General features: G+C 43.6%; 1 protein-coding gene across 4 annotated transcripts in view; it reads left to right on the top strand.

The window, feature by feature from the left end:
• The window catches only part of PTPRT (protein tyrosine phosphatase receptor type T), a 1,546,842-nt gene that overhangs the window by 454,006 nt on the left and 1,080,455 nt on the right, over positions 1 to 12,381 (top strand). For all 4 annotated transcript variants that reach the window (XM_085619228.1, XM_085619229.1, XM_085619230.1 and 1 more), the window contains exon 3: positions 3,229 to 3,500. In XM_085619228.1, coding sequence (XP_085475354.1) covers positions 3,229 to 3,500 — 272 coding nt within the window. The remainder of the gene's footprint in view (positions 1 to 3,228; positions 3,501 to 12,381) is intronic.

The raw sequence follows: 12,381 nt of genomic DNA, 5'->3' as shown, positions 1-12,381 counted from the left end.
CTGCTTCTAAAATATTACTACTCCAGGTTTCTGGTCTGCTGCAAAGCTTTTCTAATGACAGACAGACAGACATCCACCGTCATATATCGGGTTGCAGTAGAAAAGGATGAGGACACCTCTTGTGGGGAGTAGGGAGTGGGCATTTTTTACACAGCTTGCAATGAAGTGTAAAAGAGGAAAGAGGAGTCAATTTGTAGCCTGACTTGACAACTAGCTCGAAGCAAAGGCTATGGACAGGGAGGGTGCCTGATTAAAAATGATCACGCCTAGCTGCAGGAGTCGACATAGATTCTTTTTTGTCTCTCTTTGCTCTGGCTTTTATTGCTGTTTCTGCCCTCCAGTGTTCTGTTTTTCATGTGCGCACAAATCCTCAGCTTTAAATAGAATAGAACAAATCACTGGTGTTTTGTGTGGTTTTTTTTTTGCACCCTTTTAAGGCTGGATCTTTTATGGGGCCTTGATGTACCCATAAAAGAGATGAATGAGGATATATTTTTGTAATGACTGGGAACATCTGGAGGAGCACCACAGGGATCTAGATCCTCCCGACATGGCTGAGTGCAGAGCACATAATGCTAGACGCTGTGAGATGCAATAGTCACATCGGGGGACTGTGTGACAGTGAATAACGGCTGTGACTGCAAATTCTTCCATTGATCGAAACATTCTACCACCACCTCCTAAAACTGGTATCTTTGGATGCACCATAATATTGGCTCGTATGAACATTGTACTTTAGCTTTATATCTTTTTCTCAAATCCTCAACTCGAAGCACTTCAAAGAGCTATGGGCTTTGAAGGCCAGGCTCTGTCGCTTGCAGTATCATGTCCTTAAGCTGGAGATTATTATAAATAGAGTATACTGCTTCAGTAACAGAGTAACATGGGAGCGTCAGACAGTGTGGAAGAACAATATTGAGGATTCAATACTGAGTTGCAGCGCCACTGAGGCCATAACATCTACAACCACTATATTATTGATGGAAGTGTATATAACTAAATACAGATTTACTATTTCTAACTCCAAACCTACTTATCCTAATGATATATACATTGTCAAGGTAAGCAGATGCGGAGTTAAAAACAATTTACATACACCACTATATCATTAAGGTGAGTATATAAATATGGAAGTCAGTGGTGGCTGCCATGGAATAGTACGGGGAGAGCGGGGGCGAAGGGTAGAAAATAGAATTTCACCTACCTGGCTGCCAGCCCCCGCCCCTCCTCCGTCTTCTTCTGTTGAAGCACAGAAGCACACAGGCTCCAAAACACCCCTAAGCCAATCATGATGCTGCTGTCACCAGCATGACAGCAGAGTCGTGATTGGTCTGAGTGGCCTGTTTTGGCACTCAAGCAGGGAGGGGGAGCCTGTGCATGTTCTCCAACCGGCTGCGCACTACAGCCGGGTTGAGAAATGCTAAGTGCACATGTCTGTTTGGCCAGCCCAAGAGGGCCGGTCAAACCGTCATGCGCACTTAGGTGCACCAACCACTCCTCCTTCTGCTGGCTGTGATGACAGCCCAGCTCTGCCCCATAAGTAAACAAAACTGCCTCAGTACAGAAAAGTTAAATTATAATAACATTGTGTTATTATCATTTTAGTTTTCCTATTTGCACTGCTCAAAGAGCAGTGGGGTAGCGCTCCTCCACCTTAGCAGAGGAGCAGCTGCTGATGGAAGTGCAGACCTACTGTTATTAACTCCTCATCTGTTTACCTTGATGATATATTTATGATCAAGGAAAACAGATGTTGACATAAGAACAGTATATCTAGACTTACCTCCTTATATTTACCTTAATGACTGGTGTAAGTGTAACTTCGGGAGTCAATGTTGTTGGAGCGCAGTGGTAATACCCTCAACATTAGGACATTATCAGCCTGTCAGTAAAGTAGGGATAGCAAAAGAGTTGATAAATGCAAGGGCTTCTAAATACAGGCAAGGAAAAGAGCTAAGGCCCACTATCCGAAAAAAGAGATGACAAGAGTGCCCGCTCTACCTCCGACTACCAACAATTCAATTATAGTTGTATATAATTTCGTACTTGCTCCGAGTCATTGCCTTACTAAGCAAGTTTTGAATTTCCTTGTAGTACATCCAGGCTAGGTTCCAGTTTGAGGAATCTTTTGGTGTGACAAGTAGCTGTGTATAACTGGAATAAGGCAAAGTGTAAATCAATGTTAAAAAACAGATCAAACGGAGCAAGGAGTCAGGCGGACATGGACCATGTGCTCAATAGCACACGATGCGGACCAGTACAGTGGTTTGCTACTATCAGACCACAGTCTTGCACAAATGAAAAGAATATATATTTCATCAGTTTTAGTAGGTAATGGTATGCCACTTTTATCCATTACAGTTTGATATCATGAAGCACTAAAAAAAATGCCCTTGGGCATTCTTCTGAGTCTAAGTTGAAGAGGTGGTCAGACGGCTCATAAGGTCACCTCCATTTGTCCTCTAAATTTGGTTGAAAAAAACATGATTATTACATTCTGCACAGGAAGCTCACTTGAAGCACAGGGGGTGGTTACCTGAAAACAATATGTTTTGTGGTAGGCTAGAGTCTCCTATGTTGGTTTCCATATACATTGTTTGCATGTATATTTCTTTACGCAGCTATGATGCTGCCCTGCACCTTCTTGTGGGAGGTAAGATAGGTGGGAAGGAAGGCAAAGGAGGGATGAAAGTCGTTAAGTAAAGTAATTTGATACTATGCTGCAATGGATACGTTTGTTTGGTATTTTCTCTATGGCTTATGTGGTTTAATATGAACTGGTCATTATGTTAAGTAACGTGACTTTCTCTCTTCTTTCTTCCTCTGTTTCGCCTTCTACCTCAATTATCTGTATCTCTCCCTATCTTTCACTTTTTATGTCGCTTGTCTCATCTTCATGGACTCTCCTCTAACCACCACTGCTGTCATATACACTCTTTTCTTATCTTCTTTTCTCTTTGAATTCTGGAATATGTACATTTTATTTTCTCATTTCTTGTCCTGGCTTCTACTTTCCGCTTAATACTCCTCACCACTACTCACTTTCCTCTCCCTTCTTCTGATATGCTTCCATCCCACCCTATATTATGTTTTGCTCCTTCACTTCTCATTTATGTCCGCCGTTTGCCCCCTGACATCTTTGATTATTCCCCACCCATCTTCTGTACTTCTGTTTCTTCTCCTACTCCTTCTTCTACCCTGGACCCTTCTCTTTTCCGTGGACTGCAGGCTCCTTCATGATGGTCAACAGTTCAGGGCGGGCATCGGGTCAAAAGGCCCACCTGCTTCTCCCCATCCTGAAGGAAAACGACACTCACTGTATTGACTTTCACTACTACCTGTCGAGTCGCGACCGCTCCAGCCCGGGCTCGCTGAATGTCTATGTGAAGGTGAATGGAGGGCCCCAGGGGAACCCCGTCTGGAATGTGTCCGGAGTCGTCACTGAAGGATGGGTCAAGGCAGAACTCGCTATCAGCACCTTCTGGCCAAACTTCTACCAGGTAATTCATGCTTGTTTTGTCCCTTCCACCTAAGAATGCCCCATCAACCAGTGCTTTAAATGGCCAGGTACTGTCTGGTACTGAGTAACTGCACTTTTTTAATTTGTAAGGGAGAGCACCTGCACTTCTCAGCACTTCTGCAATACATTTATTGGGAGAGTACCTGCATTTCTTGGGAACAAAGGAGGTACTCTATCTAGAGATTACCTGCACTCTACATTTCCATTTAAAGCATGGTCTTCAACAATAGGAGCGGGTGGCGCCAGACAGGGCGGGGAGATAGAGGGATGCCTTACTTGGCTGCAACAGACTTGAGTCAGCTACTTCCTGACCATTAAAGTTCAATCTTTGCCCTCGCATTATTGAACGAGCAAATCAGATTCTCGGCTAAGTTAACCCTTAACATTAGAAAGACATAAAATACTGATATTAAAAAATAAATACTAAAACCTTAGGACAAGAAACATCATTTATCAGTACTTCAGGACTATGGTTCGGTGCTCTCCTAAATGTTGTCCATCAGCAGTATATGTGTGTGCATGGGTAAAGGTATGTGTTCCAAAATATTAATTATGTGTGTGTGTGTGTGTATATATGCACATTTGTAGGTAAGAGTTTATGCATGTGTAATTCATAGAAACAAAAGTCATATATATGTCTCCGCGTACTTGTGTGATCACCCTTTCACACCTTGTCTTTCTGGAAGAAGGTGCCTGGCAGTTCACGAGCCACATCCACACCCAGCCAGTAAACAATAAGTAAACTCCTGGACCAGTACTTTAGCACTATAAATTATTGGTGGGGCCCCAATCCCACAAGCCCTTATTACTATAGAAAGTTGCTACTAGTATACGTTTTTAAATATAAAGTCCTTCATCGTCGCAAAAGCTAGTTTGTTTTTGATACATAAATCGGCCCCCACCAATTAGTATAACAGCTTTCTTTCTTGCATACGTTATCTGACCTGAGAAAGTAAACACAGCAGAAAACACGGCCAATTTTAGCAGCGTTTCTGTTGCTTCCGGTTCATCTGTCCTCGCGCTAGCTTGTAGACTCACGCAGCATCAAATCAGCGTCCTTATTGCGAACCCGGGATCATCAACACATTGTAGCAGCGAGCAGCTGGCGCGCGCCGAATGAGGAGCGAAGCCAGAGGGGACTGTTTTTTAATAATCCCTAAATACCTAGCGTCAGACGGCAGGCGCAGTATCAAGTTCACAAATCTACATAGTGGGCTGCACTGCTCTCAGATTCACAGTCTGTGGGCGGGAGAAGTTGGCCTTGAATTCTCGAAGGAATAAAGCTTGTAGTGTGAGACAGACCAGGGGCAAAATCATGAAGGGCTGCGCTGGCTCAGCTCAGAGTCGAGCACCTGTTTTTACATCCCTGCAGTGTGTAGAGTGAATTAATTTAACCTGATATTTCTCTGAGTTAGCTCATTATTTAAGACAGCACAGACAAGAAACAGACAAACCTTGGTCCCCTAAAGTGGTAGAGTGGCCGCGGGTGGAGAGGGCGGTGGCTTGGGGACAGGGGGTGAAATAAAATATACATCAAAAAAAAGAGAGACTTACTTGCTGCTCCGCTCCTAGTGACGCCTCGCTGCTTTTCTCGTCGCCGTCGGGCCGGAAGGGGATGGACCTTCAGGGCACAGCCTCAACACCCAATCCAGACACTGCTCTCACTTGAGTGCAGTGCCAGGATTGGTCTGAGCGGCCTCGTTTACCTTTTAGACGGTGCATTAGAGCCTGTGCTGTTTTTACAAGGTTGGAAAAACAAAAGTATGCATGTGAGTTTGGCCGGCCTAGGACAGCCGGCTAAGCACACATGCGCACGTATGATTGCACAGTACTCCTCCCTGGCTCAGCCCGGCCCAGCCTTATACGTATTGTATTGTGGGACTCAGCATAAATAAAATGACTATAACATTGTCTTATTATCTTTTTATTTTATTGTTTGCTGGCCCGTGGTGTGGGGCAGCACTCCTCAGCAATTACGGAGGAACCGCCCCTGCTGTCTGAAAGTCCAGCTCCAACTCCTGCAGGCTAATAAGAAAGAGCATGCATTCAGCTCTGCGCTGAGGCAGCGCGGCCCATCAGAATATGGACCCTGGAGTGCACCAGTATACAGCACTCTGTTCTGCCAATTTCCATGTGTTCATTTGTTCCAGGGCTAAGTTTGAGGGAGACTGGTTTCTTGGCCCTCTTCTTCCAACAAGCCTTTGTTCCTCATCCTTCTTTCTCCAAGTGCATATCCAAGAGAGCAGAGAATAATGTTAAGAATATGAAAAATACAAAATACCAGTTGTGTAAATTAATTTTTATATAGTGCCCAATTACAATGATGAACCATTTCCAAAAAACTACTGCCAAATAAATGGACTTGGAAACAGTGCTACAACGTTATTTGCCTAAGGCTGCACAATGTGATCAAGCATTGAAACTGAGCTTAAAATCCAGTTCTGTTAATGACTAAACTATCAACATATTGGATTACTTCTTACTTGCCACATTTACTGCCCGGGAATTCATTCAAATGCCAAGGATTTGGATGGGGATGGAAGAGTAGATAGTACCCTCTGTGTGATGACTGCACTTAACTCTGTTATCCCAGATTGTACTGCTTTCTGCCATTTGCATCCACTGTTGGACCAAGGGGAGTAGCAAGAGATCAAAAATGCCACCCACCCTCAATGGACCCAAGCCTGTAAGCAAGCATGCTGAAATTGCCTAGAAAAGTTCCCTTCAACTTAAAATTCTTCCTTCTGTAGATTTAACCAGCCATCCTTGCACATTCTAAACCCATCCTTTCACAAATCTGTCATTTTACACTCAAATCTGCCATTTTACACTTCAATCATCCTCACGGCTTCCCATATTTCACCCTACCATCCTTCAATTCTTTCTGTTTTCAAACAGTTCATCCTTTCATTATTCCATCATTTTCTTTTTACCCTTTTAGGTCTTGCCTTTTGTAAGACCTATTTGAGTTTATGAAGGACATACAGGGGCTTAGAGCCCACACAATGCTTACCATTTGCCATTACTCTCATTGGCCTGCTTATTATTCGTTTCCTAGCTAGTCAATCGCGTGGTTGTTTCTCCAATAGCCTGTTTATCCTCACCTTTGATTGACATGCTTACATGCTACCACTGCTTGCTTTTCGAGAACTACTTTTTTCTTTTCAGTTAAGTGCTGTATGAGTGCATGTTTTTTCAACTGTCTCCCTCGTATTTCTCTCCACCTGCACTCTGTGTTGCTCTTTCATCTGTGTGCTTTTTTCCACCTCCTTCATGTTGCACTCACCCTAAGGTACTTCCTCATTGCTTTCTCGCAAGTGTGCTTCTTAATTGCCCTATCCAAGTTGCTCTCTTTCCTGTTGCATCTCATCCTCACCCCTGACCTCCTCCCTCCCGATTTGCTTCTCCTTTCCATCCCCATTCTCCCTGTTCCCTGTTCAACCATGTGCGTCTCCCCAGCCCCCTCCACATTGCTCTCTTGGCTGTTGCTTCTCCTCCCCAAACCTGCACCCTCTGTTTTGCTTCTGCCCATGCCGATTTGCTTCCCCCACCCACTTTTAAAAAACATTTACACACCTTATTTTTTTCATTACTGATACAATATGAATCACTAACAAAATAAAAAAAAAAAACACCTGCATCATTTTGTAGGTGCCCTCATGCATTTTACACCATCAACAAAATGATGCAGACGGCCATGTCAAAGACTGTTTTTTTATTCTTTAGTTATGTTGCACAGCATTGGGGATGCTGTGCAGCGTGGCTAAAAACCGAAGGCAACCCCATTATGTCCCAATTTTCTAAAGCTCGCTTGTTTTTATCCTTCTCTTTCATCAATCTTACATCCAGTATTCTTTCATTTTCCTCTTCCTACTACATTTCCCTCAATCATTTCACGGTTCATTCTTTTCATCATTCCTTCCTTGCACGCTTCTTTCAAACCTCCCTTCCCTCTCCGTGTTTTTGGTAGCTTTCTTTTTCTGGTTAAATATTTTTTATTTCCTTTCTCTCTATATTCATGTGGATACTCACCTGATCCTTTCTAAAAACAAAAGATATGTATTTAGCAAACATTGTCAGGATGCTGGTAGAGTCTTTGGAAAAACCAGGACATCTGGTTACCAAACACTGGCGGCACTCATGGGAAAGCACCTGCAGCACTTGCCCAACGCAGGGTGTTTTACAGTGTTATTGTATGCATGCTGCCTGAATTGCACCAACTTCTTGACCAAGGATTTGCTCTGAACAAGGGGCTGACATGCCATTATTTTTCCTCAGACACATCTAACTGCTACTGTTTGCATTGTTCTGGTAAATAATGAACGTTTACAGGGAGTGTTAATTTTAATCCATTAGCTGGCATTTGCATTTAAATTCTATTTCTAACTTCTTACCCACTGGCTGTTATCACATAATAGCCTACAAGAAAAAAGACTGGAAGTGAGGAACTAAATTGTATGTGTGGCTCAATGGTTAGAGTGGCAGACCCTGAAGCAGAGTTCTGGCCAGAGACCAGGGTTCGATTCCTGCCTCGGCGGGGCTTGGGCTCAATTTCCTCGGACCTGTCTATTCTCGCCTCGGTGCCTATTCTAATCACGGGCCCCACGCTGCAACTCTGGGCAATAGCTTGCTTAGCCTCCACACCGGCCCCAACAGCGCTAAGGATGCCTGGCTTCACCCTGGGGGTGCCCAGGAGTGGACACTTCACAGGGAAAGCCAGGAGGGGTTCCACAGCGGTATGAGTATCAGCGCCAGGAAACCGCAAAGGCGACACCGCAAGGTGGTCCGTCTGGTGACAGTGCGCTCTATGAGTACCTTGACATTTACATTTACATTTCACAACTCTGCTCTTTGGCACTACAACATAGGCTTGTGGTTTTGATTTTACCAATTACATCATGGGCTTAGTTAGAAATGGTATTACTGCTTGGCTGAGGAGTACACCCAGGCCAAACATGAATCACCACTCTATTCAGGGTGAGCTAAATACACACTAAAAGACAACCTGTGCTCACCATCTGGTAGCTTGGCACAGAGCAGTCAGGCTTATCTAAAGAGGCAATGTGTAAAGTATTTGTGCATCACACACACCGTAGCACAATAAATACACCACAAAAATCTCAACACAGGTTTAGAAAAATAGATTATTATATTGTAAAGAAAATAAGACCAAGATAACAAAAATCCAATGTATAGAAGTTGAGATATTGAATTTTAAAGGAATAAATGCAGCAAATCTATTAGAAGCAAGTAGCCCTAAAAAGGTTACCTTAGGGCACGCTGGACGGGGACAAAGTCCAAGTTTGGGCCAACCTTGTGGAATTGCAGGCTAGCTACAGAACCCATGCAGGCCCCGGTGAACAAAGCACCTTTCTTGGTCACAAGCAACGAAATGCGTCAAACTTCTCCACTAAGTGAAGGCAATGCGTCGATTCCGATTCACACAGTCAGGTCAATGCATCAAAGTCGAGCCTCATGGTCAGGATCTTGGATCGGCGCTGCATCATCGTCGAACCTCGCAGTCAGGTCAATGCGTCGAAGCTGAGCCTCACAGTCAGGACCGCGGATTGGCACTGCGTCATCATTGAAGGGCACTGCGTCAGGTCCGATCGGCATAGTGGTGACGAAGCTCAGTGGTGACGATGCATCAATTTTGTAGCAAAACAGCTGCAGAACACACTTCTGAGGCCCAGAAATTAGAGGAGGCACCTCAGGCAGGACTAGGACTCATAGAAGGCAGAGTCCAGCAGCACCAACAGAATTGCAGGACTTTTTTGTGTACCTGAGACTTTAGAAAACAGGAGGCAAGCTAGCAAGTTATTGTATATCACTTGGAGGGAAGGCAGAGTCCAGCTCTTCTTCAGCAGAGGCAGGCAGAAGCAGGCATCAGGGCAACAAGCTGAATAGCAGTCCTTCCAGAAAAGCAGTCCAGTAGAGTCTTTAAGCAACACAGCAGTCCTTCTGACAGAGGTTCAGTTCAAGATCCAGTAGTGTCTGATTGTATGTGGTCAGAGACCTAGTACGTATACCCTCAAGGGCCTTTGATGTAGGGGGTGACTTCAAAGGAACTCTCTGGAGGGCTCAAGGATCCCTTCCAACCAGTCCTGCCTGTCAGGCTATCTGTAGGGGGTAAGTCACTGCTTTCTGTGTGGACAGGAGTCCTTCTGACAGAGGTTCAATTCAAGATCCAGTAGTGTCTGATTTTAGGGAGTCAGAGACCTAGTACGTATACCTAATAGTGGTTTTTATGTAGGACGTGACTTCAAAGGAACTCTCTTAAGAGCTCAAGGGTCCCTTCCAACTAGTCCTACCTATCAGGCTATCTGTGGGGTGTAAGTCAGTGCTTTGTGTGTGGACCTATTGAAGTATAAGTGTCCGGCCCTCCCATTCCTCCATGTTCAGAAAGACCCATCAGAATGCAGATGAGCCTCACCTTCTTGTGTTTGTAACTGTCTAGAGGGATTGCACAAATTGTAGCTGTCGCCCAACCCAGATGTGTATTGGAGACAGGCTGTCAGGTACCAAGAGCAGTAAGTACAGAGAAATATCCACTTTCTAAAAGTGGCATTTCTAAAAAAGTAATGTTAAATCCAACTTCACCAGTAAGGAGGATTTATCACTACCATTCCAAACATGTGAAACATGAAAAAGCTACTCCTCTCTGATCAGGAATTACATCTTAAAAGTATATTAAGGAATTCCCAGTGCTGGCCTATGAGAGGGGTAGCCCTCTCATATCGAAAAAGTAAATAGACTGTTTGTCACTGCCAGGACATGTAAAACACACAAGTACATGTTCTACCTTTTACGTACATGGCACCCTGCCCTTTGGGGTTACTTAGGGCCAACCATAGCGGTGGTTTATATGTAAAAAAGGGGAGTTTAAGGCTTGGCAAGTATTCTTAAATGCCAAGTCGAAGAGGCAGTAACTAAACACTCAAGCACTGCAGTGGCAGGCCTGAGACAAGTTTAAAAGGCTACTTCTGTGGGTGGCACAATTGGTGCTGCAGCCCACTGCTAGTATTTGAAGTACAGGCCCTAGGTATATGTTATACCTCTTTACAAGGGGCTTACAAGTACTACAAATATGCCAATCAGGTATTCACCAATGTCATCATGTTTAGGGGAGCAGCACATGCACGTTAGCATTGGTTAGTAGTGGTAACGTGCTCAGAGTCCAAAGGCCAACAACAAGAATCACCAAAATGTAGAGCCAAAAGGCAAAAGGTTCGGGGAAAGACCACCCTGAGGATGACAGGTCTAACAAGATGAAAACTTCAGCATACAATATGTTTTTGGGCTAAATGGCAGAATTGTCTGGAGGTGGTCTACATGACATGGAGTCATTTATCAGCTGTGTTTTAAAATTTTACAAAGTCATCTACTTGATTTCAAAAACTGCTTGTTTGACATATAAAACCAAAAAAAGCAAACTCTGCTCATGCGTACGCTCATTTATTTCATCATATGTTGAAATAAGCATTGGCACAACAAACCTTTATTAGTATGTAGAGCTTTACAACACAACACAGGTTAAACAGGGAATTGTTCAAGTGGTGGTAGGAGAAGAAACATCACACACAGTTCTGAAATTGGAAAATACTTACTCTGAGAACCCATAAATTGAGGGTTAAGACGTGGCAACAGAAAGGAAGTGGAGTCACATGGGAAACAGTCATGATAAACGAAGTCTGAGTCAAATTATACATTTATGTTTTTTACAACACTGCATCACATAAATTGGCAACCAAGACAACAGTGAGAGTACATCTGTTCTGGCCTCCATGACTGGTCACAAAGATGTTGCATTTTAAATCATCTTACAGGGTTGAGGCTCCTGCTACAGATATCTTTGTGTGTGTATTAATTATCAGGGAATAATAACTCTGGTGGATAATGCACTGGCTGAAGAGATGTGTGTTTTGACCAGTCAATATTTTGACAAAAAAAGTAGCTTTGAGGATTTATCTGCCTGCTGCACAGAACATTGTGTAACATACAGATCAGAGATTTGTATTTCATGAGTATATTTTAAGTGGGTTACTACTTTTGATGCAGAGAGGCTTTGTTTTTACTTTCATACGCTGCAATCCTTCTCCTACAGCACAGTGAGCTATGATCAGGCATCGAGGAGCTGCATGTAATTTGAGTTTAGAACCTTATTTTCTTTCTCAAACGGTCAATATTCAAAGGTGCTAAAGCAATTTCCTTTAGGTAGTAATCACCTTTTTATTTTTACTGACAACCCCAAACTCTGTGTTGTGTTTAAAAACCTTTCTCCTAACCATACACTCTTAACTTTCAGTACCCTCCAGTTAATGCGATGTGTGGCTCCTACACCTCATCTGGCTGCATCCCTTTCATTTTGTGTACCGATCGCTTATTTCTCTCCTACAAATAAGACCGGTACAATACACGTAGCTAACACACAAAAGACTGAGTGAGAGCATCATTTAAAGGACTGTTGTATGCTTTCCACAAACTGACATAGCGTGGGAGCAGTTATGTCAGTTTTGTTGACATTAATGTTTCGCTTTGTTAAACAGAGAAACCTATATTAAAATTGCATCTGAGTGAGCTAAAATGTTTTTACTGGTGTGCCCCTTCCACAAGATAAAAAATGGGGGGCTTAGCAACGTATCATACTTTGCTTTTCCATTTACCTATTTTGGTGTTCAAATCAGGGCTTGAAGTAGGGCGGGTCTCACCAGTGCTTATCGCCAGCAGTTTTTTAAAGGGGGCCTCGAAACGGGTCTCTTTCGGGCTCTGTTTTGTGCCCTGGCACAGGCGGTCCATGTTTTTGGGACTGCAGTGACAGCAGGCTCATCGATGTGCGCGTGCTCACACTGCTCACTTCTCAG

The sequence above is a fragment of the Triturus cristatus genome, chromosome 7, assembly GCF_964204655.1.
Source record: "Triturus cristatus chromosome 7, aTriCri1.1, whole genome shotgun sequence".
In the NCBI taxonomy this organism is placed as follows: domain Eukaryota; kingdom Metazoa; phylum Chordata; class Amphibia; order Caudata; family Salamandridae; genus Triturus; species Triturus cristatus.
This window is presented reverse-complemented; position numbering and strand designations above follow the sequence as displayed.